At 43.7% G+C, this 21,087-nt stretch overlaps 1 protein-coding gene across 2 annotated transcripts in view; it reads right to left on the reverse strand.

The window, feature by feature from the left end:
* Nucleotides 1–8,215: 8,215 nt before the first annotated feature.
* The window catches only part of LOC121198956 (RNA binding protein fox-1 homolog 3-like), a 73,853-nt gene continuing 60,981 nt past the window's right edge, over nt 8,216–21,087 (reverse strand). For both annotated transcript variants that reach the window (XM_041063357.1, XM_041063356.1), the window contains 5 exons: nt 16,741–16,873; nt 15,718–15,757; nt 13,320–13,378; nt 10,539–10,617; nt 8,216–8,290 (listed from right to left, as the gene is read on the reverse strand). In XM_041063357.1, the coding sequence (XP_040919291.1) occupies nt 8,246–8,290; nt 10,539–10,617; nt 13,320–13,378; nt 15,718–15,757; nt 16,741–16,873 (356 nt within the window). In that variant the 3' untranslated portion in view covers nt 8,216–8,245. The remainder of the gene's footprint in view (nt 8,291–10,538; nt 10,618–13,319; nt 13,379–15,717; nt 15,758–16,740; nt 16,874–21,087) is intronic.

Here is a 21,087-nt window from a genome sequence, read left to right on the forward strand (position 1 = left end):
TGCTGCAAAGAAACAAACACAAACAAACAAACAAACAAACAAAAAACACACAAATAAATACTTTCAGAATACACTGACAAAAAAAAAAAAGATTAGACATATTTCAGCCCTCGTTCCTTGTTACCGTTGGATGGGCACTACTGTATTTCTATATGTTTTATCTAGCGACATAGTCTATATGCCTCAGGCTTGTGTTTTGGTTATGCACCTGCTGATGTAGTACAATGGGATTATTCGATTATAATTCAATTTGTTACATGGACATTGATGAGTTATTCTCGGCAGGTGGAAACGTGCATCCTTGGTAGTTGTACGCACCTTATCATCATGTGGGTCTGATAGTTAGTCCGTCGGTGCAGAGTGACACAAAGGCTTGGGCTCGGAGTCTGGCAGGTGAGTAAAGTCGGCGACTTCTGCGCCATTTTCTCTAACTAGTCCTCAGTCATTGACCTCTGCTGGGGCGTGGAGAGGGGCAGACCGGGGAGGCTCGGCTTTATACCGTCTCACCGTCCCGCCGTGGCTCAACCCCCCACTCCCCAACGCTGTAAACCAGTGACGCTGCCCATTGGGGAGGGCGGGGATGCCCAATGGTGCTGCCAGGAGGAAGTGACATCACGACAGTATCCACAGGGGACGCTGCTAACAGTAGGTGCTGCCGGCCAGTGACACCGCAACAAGGAGGAGGGAGCGGCATCACCGGCCCGCTAAGGAAGGAAGTAAGGAAGGTGGTCGGGGAGGTTGGAAGGAAGAAGGCGGAGCAGTGAGACCAGGAGGCTGACCTTTGACTCCACCCACAGGAAGTACAGCGTAGAAAGTGCTTCTGCCTGGATGCCGAGCTCTCCCTGCCACCTTTCTGTTTATGTTTTTGTTTACACGACCTCGGCGACAGAGCAGTGTGCCATAGAGAGAGGAGGGGGGCTCCTCCCTCCTCCTTCCTGCATACCACAGAATCAGCATCAAGGGCCAACTGTTCATCTCCCTTACCAAAAAACATAAAAACAGATTTGTACATATATACTGCTTTATACACACTTTTTACCATTGTAAATCACAAAAGTATAGAAAAATAAAATGTTTTATAATAACGGGACACTTTTCTTTCTCTCTCTGTCTTTTTCTACCCGGCAAAAAGGTGGTCCCTGGTGGAAACTGGCTCACTCCGTCTGTCAAGTTTGTGGCTGGTTTGACACCGCTGCCGCGGCGCCACTTTGTACGCCTCCCGTCTTCCCTCGCCAGCCTCAGTAGAGGGACTCCTTCTCGTCTTCTTCTTCTTGTGTTATTTTCTTAAAGCTAGTTCTCCTCTCTTCGTTGTTTTCATCTGTGATGTCCATCAATACTGAGTACAGCTCTTCCTTTTGTATTTACTGAAACAGGGGAGAAAAGTGGGGAGACTGGTAAATATGCAGAATGTTATGTTTCTGATAGGCATACATAATGAGAGGTGCTATGAAAAGTCAGTGTGGAGCAGCTCAGTGCAAGTTTCTTTCTTTCTAAACAAGTTTTGAGGAGTGAGGATCTTGTCACAGAAAATATAGGCTGGAAAGTAATTCTTTGAAAAAAAAAATACAAGTAAACATATGGGATAATGTATGGAATAAGCAACACACGCTTTCTTTTAAGTCCTGCCGCTGCAAACCTTTCTTCCATCTGTGCAATGTACATTTTTACAATGAGGAGAAGTTCACGGTGTAAGGTTAAAGCACATCGACGGAGTCAAAACAGCCGAAAAGGAAACAACGTTTAAAACTCAACTGCAAAAAAGTTTGAGAGCAGAGAGACAACAGCTTCATTCGCTTTTCATCCCGCTCTTGTAACGTGGCATAAAAGAAGCGGGAGCAGAGGCCTTCCGCCTGCCAGAACTAGTGCTACTGCTCCCACCAGAGTAAAGATCAGAGTGCGCTGTAATCATACGAGTGGAGATCGGCAGTTTGGCAGTGCAAAGTGAAAAGTCTCAGTGTAATGGGGCTGGATAGAAGCAGAGGAAGAGGAGGGCGGGGTGTGTGCAGGTCGGGGGCAGGCAAGGCAAGGCAGGTGTCCCAGGACCCTCGTCATGACAGATGCTTGCTAATTCGGAGTGATCTTCAGCAGCTCCACGGAGCTTCTGACAAATAAATAAATAAATAAATGAAAGAAGACGAAGCTTTAATTTTGAAATGGCTTTGTAGTGCGTTACCTGCCCCCCCCCCCCCCCCCCCAACTTCTAATCCAGAGAGACAAACAGTCAACCAGGTGGCATGCTCAATCAGCATCTTCTTGTATCTATCGCTTCGCATGGAGGAACTGGCCTGAGCTTCACCACCTCCCATATCTATTCTATACCTCAGATTTACTGAGCGCTCGCTAGGGACCCACCATACAAAAATATCCACATGCAGCCTCATAGCTCAGCAGGGAGGGAGCACAATAGTGCTGGAGCTACATATAATCCTCACTGACAGGCAACCTAGAACTGGAGGGGCTGCCGACACAAATATATTAATCACCCACGGATATGAAGGATTCAGGAGAGGGTTAGCTCAGGTATTAGAGTCTGTTCTTCTTTCAGTCATAGTTTGTTAAAACAAGTCTATCTTTAGAAATTAAAACTTGAGTCTATCAAAGGGTAAGTTCACCCATATTACAAAAAAAAAAAAAAAAAAACAAACTTAGACCTAGTTGTATTAAACCATGCAGGTTTTAACTTATGTGTTCATGCAGTTTCTGCTGCCCCAGTACAGTGAAGGTTAGTGGAACTTAGTGGTGCTCACAGCCTTTGCAGTTTGAAACCGATGAACTCAGTTACACCTCGTCCTTCCAGAAACAAAGTCAGAAATATGTCATGGCTGAGAGAGTTCGGAGCTATGCAACTGTGGCCTGATAGTAAGGTAATTGCCACACTGGCGTTGTGCTAATGTCAGTCAGTTCAGTTGCATTGCACCGAGCTCTCATCCACCATCAAAATAGTCCCTTCTCACAACTATCTGCATCGCCAGACACTGCTGGAGGTGAGAAAGTGTTTTTACAGAAACAAAGCAGATTCACACGGAGACAAAAAGAAATCCAAATGCAGATTTTGACGGAAAAGCCATCATCCAACATCAGCATCCATGTGTGAAGGCAGACATAATCTTCTTATAACTGTTTTATTCTGACACTCAAAACAATCAGAGGTTACTTATGTCACATATTGACAACAAAAATAATTCATGAATAAAGAAAAAAAAGTCATAATAGTATACTTTTACCTATGAAATTAATCCAAAAGAAAACTACTTTACACCTTTCAGACAATATATTCTCATTATAGAAATTACATACAATTCAAGAACAAGTTCAGCTGAATTGAAAATACACAGATAACCCCACTTCATATAGGAATACATATAAAACAGTTACTTAGAGAATTGCGATATAGTGTGTGTGTATATACATTTAAATGTATTTACAAGTACTGTAACTTTTTTGCTTGGTTCTTTTTTTTGTACAAATCTTTTAGGTGGATTAATAAATGCACCTGCCAGCTTATCAGGGCTTAGTGAATACTTGTAGTAAATATAAATGATGGATAAATAGTATTTTCTTCTGATATGTAAACGTATCTCAGTACTACAGTTAATAAGTACGAACAAATGTTTGGATCACATAGAGGTCTGGTTGCATATTAAGCTGGTTATGGAATACAACAAAAGCAAACAAAACCAAAAAATATCAAAGTGTTTGTTTTATAAATTCACATTTAAATTACTTCTGACTTTTGACTGTAAGCATAATAAAAACGGCTCAGACCTCTACAATACTGACTGCCAGAGTTATTTACATGTTACGTCTTCAACATTTAAGCCTTGATAAGCTGACACTGAAACAGTTCAACAATGCTAATTTTAACTTTTCTGTAAACTGCAGACAAACCCGTGCAGATAGGAGCAATTCCAGATGACAATACTCAGACTCGTCCCTGTAATAACATGACAGTAGAAACGTGACAAGTCTGTCGAACGAACATGTCTCCATTTTGGTTTGTGTCTTTTTTTTTTTTTTGTTTTGTTTTTTTGTTAATGTCCACATTAAGTGAAGCAGCCGACCAACGGGTCTTTAACATCAGGAAGCACAATAAAACTGCAGATGCCTGTGGGATTTAGCAGGTTAACACGAAGGTGACAGACGCTGATGGAAATGAGTAAAGGCTACTGGCTTTAACTTTGATCAGCTGCCCTGCAAACGAATCTGTGAGCAGATCAAATTATTGCCACTGCATGTGCTAATGCTTCAATACACGGTGTAATTACTCAAAGCAAACTCGCATCACTCAGACCGGTGACAACGTTAAAGGATTCAAGTCAGCAGGTCAAGTAGAACAGCATGGACCACAGGTCACTGGGATCAACTGTTAGTGATCTAATGTTGGAATCGATTTACGAGACCAAAATCTAAATTTTAATCTTTTAAGTTTATTCTTAACTATCAGCTCAACAGATGTAGCTACTTATGCTCAAGACCTGAGGGAAGATTATGCACAATTGATTATGATTGGAGATGTGTGGAAATAAATCAAGGTTTACTTATTAAACATTCAATCATCTTTGACATCCCTTAAAATATAATATGTTCCTAATTTAACATTACATGCTGTTAATCTATGAGCAGAAGAAGCTATAAATTCAAGGGTGCAAATGAATAATTAAAGGTATTTTTCCCACTAACTGATATTAAAATGAGTAATTCAGATTAGCTGATGAACGCCTGACGGATGACTTAAATGATTAGTTATACTGAAAATGTTCTAATACTTGAGCAATCAGCTACTTAACACATGAGTAATGTGATAAATTCCACCATTACGTTTGAGATTGTAGTTTATGGTGATGCTGTTCGGGACTTGATTATGCTGTAAGGTGTTTTCGATAATTTGTTCTCCTCCTCATACTGCTTTTTTTTTTTTTTTAGTCTGCATGACCATCTGGTGGGCTCTGTACTAATTAGATCGACGTTGACATAGCACCATTTTGACCTTGTTTTTTGACTTTATCGCAGACATTTTCTCACTTCACAATCTTTTCACTCGTTATGTTTACTTTAAATATTGCAGGCTAAAGCATTAGCATGTTCTGCTCAGATGATAGTTAAAGGGGCAAAATGGGTGAAACTGCCAAAAAGCCAAAGACGCGCTTCAGTACTTGAAATGAGGAAACGCTGGAACATGTGACTGTGTTCGTTTCTCCTGCCACTGATACATGTGAGGTCAGAGTTGAACTATCGTGATGTTATTACAGGGACTCAGAGTGAAGTCATGTTAAACTGTTAGCTTACTGCAAACTACAGTGTGTTAGCAAACTGCATTCACGTCCTCTCTCTCTCTTCTCACACTCACACTCACACACACACACACACACACACGCACACACACTCAAACGCATATATATGTATATATATACTTATATATACATATATATACATATAGCACATAGACACATTCAGATCAGAAAACATAAAATTCATTCCAGTCTAGCTTACTAAAAGTGGTCACTAACCGAACACCCACATGTGAACTCTGCTGCAGAGTTTATATGAGAAACTCCTACAAATGCACAAACCAGTTCTCCCATTTGAAAATGGTAAAAATAATATTCAAAGTTTGTTTGGACTCATATAAAAACCCCAAATGGTGCGTACACACTGGCATATAAAAGGAAGAACAACGTTTCTTTACCCACATTAATATTTTCTTTGACTCATGAGATACTGGGCTGATTTTCTTTTTTGATTTACAACATTACGCTATAGCATTTTAACATCTTGACTAAACATAACTAGCTGTATATGATACTTTTATAAATATGTTACATCTCAGAGAGGATTGAAAAAACAACAACAAAAAAAAATCAAATAAAGTGCAACAAACAGATTTTTCTTTTGAGACCACAAACACGGTTGTGAGTACATATAAATTAACTATTATTGGCAATAGCTTTGAGTTGTGTTTCCATAGCTGCACTGAAATCGTGACAGCTAACTGTAGCTACACAGAGATTTTCTTTTCAATCCACCTCACGTAGCACAAAGTAGTAATAGAAGCCAATGCAACGACTGTATGTCGACTAAGAGGCGAGCACTGCTGCACTCTACACACATTTACGCTGCGTCTCCTGACTCCTGGGTGCTTTTATATAATATCTTATTGTACTTGTGTGTGTATACAGTGTACATTGTGTTATACAGTATATGTCTACACACATAAATGTATATATATATATATACATATATATATAATACAGTAGCTTTAATAAAGAACAACAGTACAGTCTTAGTTTATCATCCTCTCTGGGGTCTCTGCTTAAACAAAAATCAAAAATCAGCTCTTGTAGAAAGCCGTGTTGCAAAGAGGACAAACCTGCTGGTTTTGTTAGTAATGAAACTATCCCGCCTGCTGAGGAGTGAATAGCACTGTATTCTAGTTTGTGAGTTTCAGTTAGTTTATCCTGAGGTAAAACATTTTGTGCAATGCTTAAAAAAGAGACCAGTGACTCGCCAGTAGCAGAACAGCCCCCCGTCAGGTTCACCTGCCTCAGTGCTGTGTCATTACTGTGTGCGAGGCCACACTTTATCTGCCACGGTGTATTAGTGAGGATATGCAACCACATTTACTGCAAATTAAATTCATATGCAACTATTTTGTGTTTACGATTACGTTTTGGGGAAACGTATGCTGACCGACCAGAGAAACAGAAAGCCATGCATAATGTCACACAATCTAGTTCAGTGCTGCAACTAGTGATTATTTTCATGAACAACTGTTTTTTGGCTTTTTTTTTTTTTTTTGACTGACTAATTGCATAATCTGTAAAATCACAGAAAGTGTCCACCACAGTTTTCTAGAACTTGTTCCGTCCAACTAAGTTAAAAACCAAATAAATATTGAATTTACAGTGATGCACAACAGTGAATAGCAGCAAATCCTTCAGGCATTTTCCTTAATGTTTGACTTGAATGATTATTTGATTATAAAAACTTAATTTTCTTTTGATCGACTAATCAGATAATAACTAATTGCACTAATCCAGTGAAACAGTTTTGTACTAAGTTGTATTTACAGGCTAAAGTCTGTACTGAGATTGTAAATTGTTGCTATGTTACATAGGACTGAGTTTTTTTGTTTTGGTGTGTGAACAAAGTACTGGAAACACCTTCCTGTATAATTTGCTCTAATACGACATCCCAAACTGTAGCTACAAAACGTACCATGGAACTGAGTCCACACACAACTACTAACACAAAACCTTCAGACAGAACTATGATCTAACTGTCTGCAAAACATTCTACAAACATGAGACAGGATACGAACCCAGGCTCCTGCTCCTGCTCTCACCCCCCATATTTACCTTTGGCTGGACTTAACCAACATTAACCCAGTCAGCGTTACATTTCTCCAAAAACACAAGCGCCAGTGCAGAATAGTTTCATGTAAACGCACAGTAATTTGCAGGAGACTGGGCTGGAATATGAGCATTGTGAGTCCAAGACAGAAATCTGACCTTCGTGACCCTTTACTCTGCATGCTGTCATACCACATAGTACAGCCTGTAAGACTCCACTGCAAGTGCACAACAGTAGGACACTCCAACGTTTAAAGAAAAAAAAAAGCAATCAGAGCAGTGCCGTCTTTGAACTAAGAATTACCAAGGCATGTTAGTCAGTGTTTGGACTCACTTCTTTATTTCTGCACGCTATGTGGAAAATAGAAAGGTAATTTACTGGGATGGATCAGTGTCAAGCTGATCAGACCTGGTAGCTTTCCTGTTTGTTGTGTGTAATATATATTATGTTTATCATCACTTATGATATGTATATCATAAAAATGCCCCAGTATATTCTTAGTCAGATGACAGCGGCTGCATACACACACCTCTGAGCATGCATCATGCGTGCTGCAGTAGGCTCACATTGGTTATGGTGACACAGCACCCATATACAGCAATCAAGATAATGCACATGTGCATAAAACTTTCCAAAAGAAAACCAAAAGCACAAAATGAATACAAAACAAGAGCAGACCAATGATGACATCAAAAAGGTTGTTGTAGAAATATCGGCTTGACAGGGTGTCAGGGGAGGGGCTCAGCATGGGGACCTGGAAGCTTTTAGTTTGATTTAGCTCCCCACCAAGGACCGCTTGTTTTGTGTTTGTCTTTTCTTTTTTTTTTTTATATTGTTTTTTTTTGTTTGTTTGTTGGGGTAATGTCTCTGTCTTTTCTCGCTTTTTTTCTTTCTTTTAGTAGGGAGTGAAGCGACTGTACCCTCCTCTGTATAGGCTAGCCTGCAACATCAAAGATGAAAAAGTACCAATCAGTATTCAAGTGACAGCTTTAGTCGCTTTCTCTTTCTCCTCAAATTTCCTTCCTTTTTCCATGCAAGTTCTTTATATCATTTTTAATCTCAGAATAATGGTTTTGATACGAGTGTGATCGGGAGGCGGACTGATAGTTCGACATATTTGAGCCAAAAATTGGTTTTTGTTGAATTGATTGCCCAATTGCATACACTGCGGGTGTGTGTTAGGAACAGGGTCATCAGGAGGTAAGGTGAATTTGGAGCTTAACTGGTGCATTTGATGGAAATTGTTGTAAATTTTTTTTATATTGTAGCACAGTAAAAAAAAAAGAGCACCTTCTAGAAAAAGAAAATCATAGAAACACGGCGCCTGCACTTACGTATTTTCTTGAATTCAATACATTAAGCAATAAATTGGAAAATATTGTGCTTTGTGCTTCTTCGCTTGAGGAAATCCATTCCTTTTCAGGCTGTAACAATATCAGAGATTCAAGCAAAGCAGAATAAGTTCAGAGAGGTTTAATCACAGCTCCTTTTCAAGTCTAGCAGAGGTGTCTGCACCTTTCTGGAGGGGCAAACCACCACAGGATATTAGCCCTTAGATTTAGCACCATGCTCAAGATATCTAGGGCAGACACACACATAAAGCATGCACGTGGGCCTATGCATGCACACCTGCACATGCACACGCACACACACACACACACACGGTCCCTTCTCTCATCTTTCGGTGGCTCTACTGCAATTAGGAATTCAGACAAACTCCAAAGGCTACCGAATGTCTTCAAAGCTTAATTTTGCTGAATTTTGGGGAGCCCTCTTGCTTGTAGAAAACTTTCATCCATACGAGATACTTCTGCTGGAAATGAGTAAAGAAAATTTCCAACCTCAACCTCAGAGGAACTAATTATTGTATAGCTTTTAAATGCAAAAATGACTCCTCTCTGCTGGAGAACCGTTAATCAAATATGATAAAAGAATTAGGAACCAAACTGGTCTTTTCTCTTTAGCTCAAGAGTTTATTTGATGTTGGCCTCAGCACAGCTCATCTCCCAGTAGCCTCGCCATTTGGTCAGCACCACACGAACAGGAACACTCACACACCACACACACACACACCCTCTCGAGTCTGTGTTAGCTCCCTGAGCTCCCAACACACACAACATTAGCTCTGATATTTTTAGGGGCCAAATCCTGTCTTCTACTTTCATCAAGAGGACGATTAAAGCGTCAGAGAAATGGAAGGAAATTTGGAGGAAAAAGAAGAAAGAATAAAAAAAAAAAAACATTCAAGCACATTTTTTAATTAAGTAAATGAAGAGGGAAAAGAAATGTCTTAATTAATGAAAGCTTTTAGCTAGCAGCTGCACCGGGGAACTGTACGTTTTTTTTTTAATGTTGTTGAAAAATCGCATGCATGCCGGAATGGTAAATTTCAGTCATTTCTCAAGCAGAGAGCACCCCTCGGATCAAGCTTGTAGGCAGGAGGGGAGGGCGAGACAACACCCCCCCTCCATCTCGCTCTCTCTTTTATGTCCCACGGCACACTGCTGCATGCGTTTGATGGTCCTTAATCTCTAGGTTTGGTCTGTGAGCTCGGTCCCATCCCCTCATCATCATAAAACAAAAGCAAAGAGAAACTCTCTCTGTTCCAAAAAAGATGTTCTTTCATTTATCATCACTTTTCATCTTTGATGTTACAGTAGCTGCAAAAGCTAGCTAAAAACAGACATTAACAATTCAACTTCATCCCTTCAAGTTTGGCATGGCTGAATGGGAAAAAAACAAAGATGATCCAACTCACTGTGTAGTGAGCTGAGTGATGTAGAATGAACAGAAAGCCTGGAAATGTAACTGTTATGTAAGATGCAGAGTTTGTGTTAAAAAGACAAAAAAAAACACTGCAGTGATCAGTCGTTCTCGTTTCAGGAGGAACCTGTGTCAGATCAGTGTTGCATCAGGTGAGCGCGCGTGGCATAACATTAGTTTGTTGCACTAAATGTCTGAGAAATTTCCACATGCCGGGGTTTTACAGTACTGCTCAGCTCCACTAGGGTGTGCCACATAGCATGACAAAAACTAAATCAATTAATGAATAAATACACAAATAAAAACCAGTGACTACTACAGTCTCTGGTCTTTATTTTGGAGTGTGAGCTGTGTGTGTGCCGGCTCGTGTCGTGATGTTTCAGAGAGGGCGCAGACAGAAACAGACGGCGGTCTCATAGACTTACCATAGTCCCCACGCTGTATGTGGCAGCAGGGCCAATCGTGTGGTGGTAGGGGTCTGCTGTTGCATAGACTCTGCCATAGCTGCACAACGGGAGGCACAGAGAACACGGTCATTGATCTATCATTGACGAGGAGAGCGGAACATTTATGCATGCTTGTTTAATGCTCAATCCCTCAAGTCAACCCTTTCAAGTCTCTAACACAATCAGTTATTTCCCTCCTCGGCCTCCTGGGCTTCCTGCGTTATACAAGGTGGTTCAAAAAGGGCAGTTCAAAGGTTGGTGAATTATACTTGTCTTTTCATTGTCATCTAGATTAGGTGGATGGAATAGGTAATGAGCACAGAGAGGGGGAGACGGAAAGAAAGAAAAATGCAGACAAGGAAACACAGTTGGTGCTGGAGGGCTTGGTCTCTCACCCTGTTCTTGTTTACCCAGGCTGCACACTGGGCTCACACCCCTGTCTTTTCATTGTTACTGGTTTGGAACTAATCCTTCCAATTTCCTTCTGAGACAGGACAAGATGTGTCTGCCTTATTTATTTATTTATTCGACTTCACATATTCCTCTATTTACTTTCCTTTTTTTTCTCAATGCTTGCTTGCAAATGAGGGTCTGCACGGAGCAGATAAGGCACACCCAGCCAAGGACTGAGGGCACCAAATCAACCAGGAATAAAAAAAAAAAAAAAGTGGAGAGAGGAAGAAATTCTCCTAAAGGAGACAACAAGACATACAGCGTTCATGCCTTTCACATGAGCTACATTGAGTTATATAAGATCTAAATATGGCTCGGCCCATTTAAGTCCAGCAGCACCCAAGGTCAGTGAGCAGGACGTGAAATCAGAAAGGCTGTCTCGGCTCCTTGGGGAGGAGGCCGGTGCCACGAGATGGTCAGGGGAAGTCTCCGTGGTCCTCTTATCTTCAGTGAGCACCGAACCCCACAGGCCCTGTAAGGCTAATACATCTACAAAATGACTCTCACCAGAGTGGCACTGCTGACGAGCGGCAGGTCAAACCATCCTATGCAATGTCACACAGCCTCAACAGAGCTGATTGGAAGCCAGCAGGGTCTGCGCGATGTGACTGGCTCTTCACAAGGTCTCTTTGATTCCTCAGACTCACTGCTACGAGCTCTGTTTAGTTACTTAAAGGGCTTTGGTAATGCAGCCTGTGAGCGCTGTGGGTTTTTCAGCTAATAAATGTTTCATATTTTACAGGGGTTTCACACCCCTTCCACAATCCTGGTGACCTCTTTTTATGATTGGCTGACTGCTCCACGGATAAATCTGATAAGGTATTGCTGAGACAATACCGACAAACCCCTATTGATCCAATGGGCATGACCGCTTATTCAAAAGGAAACAAACAGACAAAGCAAAACAAACAACTTGGGGGCGAATTACATTAAATCTCAGGGAAAAGTATAGGCAAGAGAAACAGGAATTAAATCACTCCGAGAGAAAAAAAAGCTGCTGTCCAATTTCTGCTCTCGCCGAGCACGGCTGCTCATAATTCGAGCTGCGGCGAGGCCTGATAAATCTTACATTATCGATATGATCTTCAGGCTCTCAGGCAGGGTGTACGTTATCACAAGTGACATGCTCAATCCTTCCCAGATTAGATTCCCAAACCAGCCCACATCCCGGCTGACAACGGCTTTCAGGGGCCGAAATGAATCAGCGACGCCTCTTCAAACGGAGCACACCTGAACCAGAGTGACATCACTCAGGAGTGATAGAGTTCCTGCTGGTCTGTCTCTCCCTCTCTCTGTCTGCCTACCTCCTTTCCACAGACCTGAGGCCATTCATAAATACTGCAGTGATATACCCACTCTCCCATCACAAGCAGAGAGTCACGACATATATCACTGCTTTTCTCATTGAGTCCAACAAGGTTAGTCTTTTTTGTATTCTTTAGCTCCGAGCTAAAACGAATGCGGCAGTTTGCCTAATAGATGAGATAACTAGGGAAGAAAAACCCCAAGAAACCAAAAATAACCTATATTGAACATTATAAAATGCTGGTGAAGCAGTCCTCCATTCATCACATACATCCTCCGTCTATGTTTGGCCTGTAGACGTCTTGCTCTTTGTTGGGAAAACACTAATTATTTAAAGCAACAATCCTCCCTTTGCTTCTCCCGCTCCTTTAGATATGAATCTGTGATGTTCACTGCATTCTCACCGCGGCCAAGTGTTTTTGCGATGAACACATTTTCCATCAATCTTCCTCATCTATTTCTACTTCAGTCGGTAATTTCCTCTACTTGACAGCCTGCAGGATCAACTTGTTGCTTTAAATCAAAGTTCACACAAACAAAGGCAGCTTGCTGAACATAGTATGGATGTGTCTATCATTTCACTCTGAACTCAACATGTGTTTTATCAGCTTTACGTTCTTTCTTATACCTGAAATCTCTGCCTGATCTTTCCATGGGTTTTCTGAGAATTTCTGAGTAGTATCTTAGCAAAGAGCCTCCTGTTTGTGATGATTCGATTTTTCCATTGCATTTGAGCTGTGACCAAAAAATAAGAAAATGGCTGCAGAGCTTCAAAATACACCAACCTACGTTTTTCACGGTGGACTTTAACACCACTGTGTTTACATAATGATTCACATATTGATTTCTGATATAATGAATCACCTATAAGATCTGGGTCTGTTGAAGCATGCAACACTTTATACATTAAGTAGTTTTATCACAGCGTAGTGGTACATTGAGATTAATTACAGTCTCCCAATGCAGCCTGCATATTAAAAAGACGATGAGAGGGATTCTCACCTGTCACTGTAAGCAGCGGTGGTGGTGGGCTGGGCAAATCTGTATGCTGCATAGCCACCCTGTAAAAATACCAGTGTTAATCAGTGATTACACACAACCTGCACAGTGGACAGTCACATCTCACAGACACAAGAAAATACAATGCAGACACAGATCTTTGAATTGTGCACTACACAGTCATCACCCCACATTCCCCAACTGCAGGCTCCCTCTCAGACACCAGAGGGTGCTGTTTGATATATTAGGCAGGCGGCAGCAACAGGGGAATGAATGACGTTCTGAGAGGCAGCATATTTGGGGGGCGGGGGGGGGGGGGGGGGGGGGGTATTGTCATACTAGAGGCTCATCCCTGGAGCAGCAACAGCATAACAGAGGCCACGTAAGCCAACTTCCCAAATTCAGCCCATTTTTAGATTGAGGAGGCGCTGCTCCTACATTATTGAACAGCCCCTTTTTCCTTTACACGACCCCCCTGGCTCACAAATGAAGTAAGAAGGCAGAAGACGGTCGGACCGTTGGGGAGTCAGGACCGCTGTATTCATTTGCCAGAGTGGGGAAGGAATTAAAGACCTCATTGTGGAGTGCTGCTATTACTCTCTTTGAAAAATGAAGCTGTTCTCCCACTGTTTTTCTATTAGTGCCAGTAGAGTGTGTGCCCATCTGCGTCCGTACGGTGGATAGGTGGCTTTTAATAATGCATGTTTTCATTCATTTTTAAACTCTGGGGGGAACACGTCCGATGGAGAGCGGTGCAGAGAGGCAATGGTGTGATGGTCGAGGCCACGACTGCACATGAAATCAGGTCAGGAGCGGCGTTTGAATCCCACTCCCCCAATTCCCCACAAGATTTTCCACAGGGACAGGAAGTCACAGTACTGGAGGCAGATGACTTCCTGTGGGACGACCAAGCCTTGGGACTGTGCTGATTACAGCAACAGCCTGAACAAACACGCCCAATAAATCACTCTCCCTCTTTGTCAAATCCTGCACACAACAGTGCAGCACATTTGTTATTTTGTCGTGCGGAATGTGTGCGTCTGTGCATTCATCTATGCGTACGCTCATGTGTGTTTCTACATAGCGGCGCATGCATGCATGTATTAGCATATGCAATGCACGTAGTGTATATTTATACGTGCATGCATCCGATTTCCCTTTCTGCTAATGTATTAGCAGGTCATCTCATTTCCAAAGGGAAGCTTTGACACATCAGCTGGTGCACTTTGACAGCAAGCCAGTGTCCACTGAATGATTGTGAAGGACACTGAGGGCTAAGGGACAGCTTCCTTTTGGTCATCTGAGACCCTCGCGCACACTCAGCCAGTCTGAAGCAGTGCAGTGGCCAGTGCCAAAACTAATGGCAGTAAAACACCAGGGGCCGGCCTGACGGGTTGAGTGATGGACCAACCTGGCCAGGCCTTAGTCAAGGGACACTGGGGTGCAGGACTTAGCTGGAGGTGGCAGAACAAGTGTGAGAGACAAACCGTATCACTCAAAGCACAGTCCGGGTCTCGTCTATGGTGGTGGTTGCTGCTACAATAAAAGCCCAGTGAAATACAGTCCTATCATGTGGGCTGCTGTGTAAGTCATATATCACTGGGTTTCAGCGTTTTGTTCCCAGGCACTGGTTGTCGTCGGGGTGAAAGTGAGAGGCAACTGTCATTGCTGCTGTGCCCACTGTCATCTCACTAGCAGTAGAATCAAAGGGACAAATTACATCCCCCCGCAAACGTTTGGACTGATGTCAAAGTGGGGCAGCGTGGTAATTTCAGCATTATCTCCCAAGCGTCCATGCTTTCCTCTGTCAAGGGCGACGTGCAGCAGGGCCAGCCCCTGATGTGACCCTGCCTGCACGGACAGATCCAGAGGGACGGCTAATCCCTTTATCTTCTGCCGCTCCTCTTATCTCCCACATGGTGATGGCTGGGAGGAACCGGCTCCACTCGGGCCTGCGCAGACCCCCTGGGGCAGGCAGGGATATCCCAGCCAAACCCTTGCAGTGTACACAAACACAAAAACAGGGGAGAGGAGGGAAGAGGTAGCAAGAGGTGGGGGACGGCTGCAGAAGACGAGCCACCTCAAAAACCCAGACAAATCTAAAGGAAGAAATGACCTAACTTGACACGGGACACTGAGCCCGGGTCTGCCTCTTTGCCAAAGTCTGAGATCATAGGAAGAGAGACGAGAGAGAGGGGGGAGGAGCTGAGGGGGTTTTAAATTTTGTTGTCGGGTTTCTTGGCACAGCAGACAGAGACCTAATCAACACTGGCTTGGCAGCAAGGCTGGGAGAATGCTGGGGGCTGAGGAGATCACGTTTTTGTCTCCGGGGCTGGGCTTTTTGTCTGCTTTACTTCTGTTTCATCTAAGCAGGCAAGAAGAAGCAGCCAACTGTACTTACATAGATCTCTGCACCATAGAAGCCATCTTGGTACACCACCCTGTGAAATTAGAGAACGAGAAAGGAGTGTTAGTTCATTTGGAGTACATGCTGCCCTACTGAATCTCAGCCCTTGACATCCTTCCTATTTCAGCCATTTGCAGGTGTGTGGGGTCAGCTCTTAGCAGCTTTAGTGTACTGTGCCACAAATAATGAATGACACATTAAAGCGAAAAGTGCAACCGTTTCACATCCCCGTCCAATTTTCTGCTCTGGTAAAATTGTTTGTCTTTCCAGTTGCTGCAGTGTTGTCAGGAGGGCTGGTGGTGGTGGGGAGAGAGGGGGGAGGACAAAAGAAGGCAGAGAAGGAGCTCCGTCACATGACTCCGCTATATAAATCAACCAGCTGCCATCAGTAGCAAAGGGCCCTGGAGTGGGAGGGAGGGGAAAGGGGACATGGGATTTCCAGTCCCGGCTTCAGCGGTGAGTCTCTCTGCAGTAAGATGGATCCTGATCTAATCACAGATAGACAGCTATACTGGGCCCTCGGCCGGCCTCCGTCAGACCTCTCCCACGGCCACACAGACCACTGCTGATAAGAGACGAGTGTGAGGCAGGCTGCACAAAGCCAGGAGATCAGCATAGGCCCTGGTCACAGTCCAGTGAGATCTGCCCAGTAATACGCTATCTCAGCTCTCTACAGCTCTCTACAGCTCTCCCTGTGGCTTTGTTAGTTCCTCCTTTGTCAACAGACATCGAACAAATATATAGATGGGCAGAGTTATGGCGTGTACATACCTAGATACCAAATATGATTTTACTCCCCAAAGACCCCTCTAAGAGGAATAACAAAGTAAACGAACAGGGACATGAAATGTGCAGTATTAGTTTTCCAAAACTAATCCTATGTAATAACTTGTTTTCAACAAAATTAGGACAAACAATATATATTAACACTCATCACCCCACTTCCTTATTGGAGCTATTCTTTGAAATTACATTTGAAATTAATTTGAAAAAACATACAACACATTCGATACTCACGCTCCGTAAGCTGGGATGGGTGGTGGCGGCGGAGCTGTGCGGAACGTGTTGTACACAGCCCGCCCCCGACCTCGCAAGTGGGCACCCCTATAGGCCACTGTAGCGCCTGTGGCAGGGTAGGGAAACCCTGTTACTGTGGAAGGAAACACACGAGAGAAGAGAAAATGACTTTCAGAGAACATCCTCGACTTGGCATTGCTTACCTTATGACAGAATACATTAGAGAGAGACGTGTGGCACTGCTTTCCCTATGACAGAATGCATTATGGGGAAGACAAGGAAACAATAGATTTAATCTTTTCTAGGTGCGCCTCATCGAGCACTCTCCCCTTTCCCAGCTCGCTGCTTTGTGCCGTACTCAGCAAGGATCCACATTTGCTGTACGCATCTTTTCCTGGTGCCTGGCGAGGGGCAGCCTTGAAGCATAGGCAGGTAATGGATGCAATACCACTAGTTTCGCACCACAGCTTTTGCATAGTTTAGACACAATGGTCTAACAGCGAGGAGAACAGTGGGAGGGTGGACGGGGAAAAGGTAGAGGGCGTTTCTAGGTGTTGGGTAGAGACAAATGGGAGGTGAAGGTTGTTGAACAACCTGACTAGATGTTCAGAACTTCCCCAAGGGGAAATGGAGCAGATGGGCTGGACAGCCAAGGCCCAAACCTCAGTATGACCCCCATCTCGAAACCCATCTGGGACCATCTTTAGCCAATCACACAGCTACATATGTCCTCTGCTGATGGCTACCAGCAAATCGGAAAGGGTAGGCTGGGGTGAAAGGCTTCAGGGTGAGTAGTAAGGGTTGGTGTGATGGTGCGGCAAAATGTCCACGGTCACAGATTAGAGGACAGACGATGTGATCCTCAGCTCTCTACTTAACCTTCAATCAGTCCAGTGGCGGTCTGATTACAAGCTGTGGAGGTGCATACAAACACACCGATCTCGAGACATGATTAAGTTGGCCTCCTCTCTTCCAGCAATCGAAATTCCCTCACATTCCCCTTCCCTCTGTTCTTCACCCCTTCTCCCTCCCCCAACGCCTAGTCCATCACAACACAGTCATCTCCATTATTCTTCATCCCCAGCAACGCCTCCTCATCACCCTCCCCTCACCTTATTCTTCTTTATTCATTTCCATGACATGTTTTGGGTGAATTCATCACAGACCACTTCAGTTCCTCCAATCAGAGACAGCTCTGTGATGGGGAGCAGTGAAGCTCCTGCCTGGTCTTGTTGGTGGGGTTGTGGGGGGGGGGGGGGGGAGGCTCAGTTGGGGTGAGTAACACAGGTTAATAACATGTATCCACTGTGTTTCAGATGAACCCGCTGCCACAAAGGAGACAGCAGGCAGTCCCTCGCAATCGCAGACAAACGACACCGAAATGAAGATCCATGGTAGCTTGCATTTATTCGGCAGCGTATAGGTTTCTGCCCGGAGAGTGACGGTCTGGCGTTACTGTGCCGTGTGCAGCGTTAACCCCGCAGGTGGACGAAACCAGTGAGCACCCTAATGAACGATGCACACCCTAGCCCGGCTGCTTCAATAAAGCTGACAGGGAGACAGATTAGTAGTGCTTTTAAAAACACAGAGAGCCAGGTTTAATGTCTTCTGCCATTAACATCACGCTCCATTAGTGGGTCCGCACACATATTCAAACTCTGCGTCTCATTTGGCCGGGTAACGCCCACATGCCCCTCCTCCACACACCCACCAAGGTGCAGGGCACTTTGTTTGCTGCCAACGTACCAATAGACTGCCTGGACTCACAGGGTGCCCCCTTTCCCCCAAGTGATTTATAATGTTGACCTTGACATTTAAATTAGTCTCTTTTTTTGGAGCAGTGGACATCTGAGCGTAGTTGCTAAAGGGCAAAAACAATCCTCTTCGACAGTTTCCGAGGTGTGTGCCCCCCCCTCCCCTTCTTAACAAATCACTACTGTTTCTGGGCCCCAGAAAGTCCCATGGCTTCTTTCTTTCTTTTTGGAAATTTGTATGCAATATGCATGCACTGATGTATGTGAATGTAAACTCATAATGAGTTGGCGATAGGCTACACTGCTTCAATAATAACCCATAAATCAAAGGCACTGTCACACCTTAGTAAGCCTGTGAAAAGCAACAACAGCCACGGTGTACGAGAGCACAAACCTGGTCTAGCCACCAAAGTCAAAAACCTTTTCCGGGAGGGGGGCTGGAGAAAATATGAGTTATGTGCTAGAGGGCGGCGGGGTCACGCTGCACCTCATATGTCATATGTGTCAACTTGAGAGAAGCTCAATACCTGCAGAGCCAGTTGGACCTGAGGTAATCCAGCTCTGTGCCAATGATGGGGGTCATAACCGGCTCCCATAAAGAAAGATCTGATTTTCCACAAGGTTGATCTCTCTAATACGTCCTGCTCAAATACATCGGGCGATGAGCACTTAATCCACGCGCTGGGGACCAAAAACAGCTTAATCTAATCAAGAGTCTGGAGCTTAATTATCCCCCTAACGTACACTCCAACAATGAGAGGATCTGTCCACATATATTAAGATGGCAATTAGCCTATCTTTTCTGTCATTTACACAGCTGGTAGCTTTTCACGAGTCCTCAAGAAAACTCCAACTTAGGAGCAGAAAATATGAACTGGTGAATGAAAAGCTACTCATCTCCTGTCTCCTTAGGAATTAGGCTGCAGAGGAGCCGGGGGGGGCTAGAGGGGGGGGGGGGCATCGGCCATATGAGGGGATTTCTAAGTGGCAGCTGTCCATGGTGCTGGAAACATCCAACACAATGAGTACTTCAGAAAAGTTTGCCAATTACTGTAAGATGAGCTAAACTGTGCAATATGTGTTGCATACAGATCTGCCCCGAACGTTTTTCTTATTTATTTAAATGAATTTTCCACATTTTGATGTAACATTAATATCTACAACTATTCTTTTTAAATAATTCATTAGAAAAATTAATGCCAATTTAAAAACCTATGTACAAGATGACATGGATCTGCTTTGGTGCACAGAAGACAAATTAAATCTTTAAATAAATGTACAGATCTCTACACACTGTACCTGTATATATGATTATAAACAGTATGTACAGATACATGCACATGTGTGACTAAGCCAGAGAAGTGGACCAAAGACAGAGGCAGTCAGGTGGGGGTTATGTTATATCTGGTTAGGCGTGGATGAGGCCGTGGAGAACAGATTCTGGGGTAAAACGGACAGTAAACCAGGACAAAGGTGAGCACAGATACTGGACGCCTACCAGCTACCACACACCATGATTTGTGCCACTGCCATGTTTTATTGCCAATTCCTCCATTTGACTGGGAAACCAATCACCTTGCTCCTCTTTCCTGGACCAAGACCCCCTCATCTGCACCCCCCACCTCACTCCAACAGGGCTCTGGGGGAGGTTTGTATGTTATTTGGCAACAGAGGACATGGACCTGGGGTTGGCACTGCCTGCCTGTACCCTACCAACTACCCCCCCCCCCCCCCCCCCCCCCCCATCAGTAGGAGGAGCCAATCTACCCTGGAAGAGGTTAAGAGCGGGGAGCCGGCGTGAGGCTCTCATCCGTCATTCTCCTGAATGGGTTTTGAGGACAATAAACCTGTAGCGCCAGGACGAATGGAGACGAAGTGTGCTGTCACCGAGCCAGGATTTATGGCTCCCAATTTTACTGATCTCCTGCACAGAAATGAGGACTGATAAACAGTGATTAATCGCCTTTATATCCCATTTTACTCCCACCAAAAGTATATTAACTGTAGCTATGATGATTTTCCTGGAACCTTGTTCTTGTTTTTCTTTTTTGTTGTTGTTGTTTTTTTTCTCAGGGAGAGGAAGCGAATCAGAGTCAAAGGCATGGTCAGTGTCGCTTTTTTCCTTTTTTAATAGCTAAAATGGCCTTTTGCTGCTCGTTAGGGCGGTTTGTTTCAAAAATGTATCTCTTATTTATGTTTCCCATCTTCCCAGCTGGCAAGCATATGTTGTCGTTTAGGCTTGGCAAACTCCAGCGCCATGTCAAGACGACTTGAAAAATTAGCAGCCAATAAATCACCCAGCCCCTCCTGCTTCCCCTGCCTGGAGTGGTGGACCACACTCCCTCTGATTTATGAGATGATTTGGGAAGTGTGTGTGTGTGTGTGTGTATAATATGAAGAAAGTGCGCAAGAAAGAGGCGACATGTATTAGTGTCTGTGTTCTACATAGGTTATCTATTTCTGTATGTTGGAATGCTTTGGTCTGAGTGTAAAAACAGGGCAGAGGATTGTGTTGTTGTGTATATGGGTCAGTGAAATGATTGTTAACAGATGTTAAACTTAGTTAATGTCCAGATTTTTAATTCAGAGAAAA

Source organism: Toxotes jaculatrix, chromosome 18, assembly GCF_017976425.1.
Source record: "Toxotes jaculatrix isolate fToxJac2 chromosome 18, fToxJac2.pri, whole genome shotgun sequence".
NCBI lineage: Eukaryota > Metazoa > Chordata > Actinopteri > Toxotidae > Toxotes > Toxotes jaculatrix.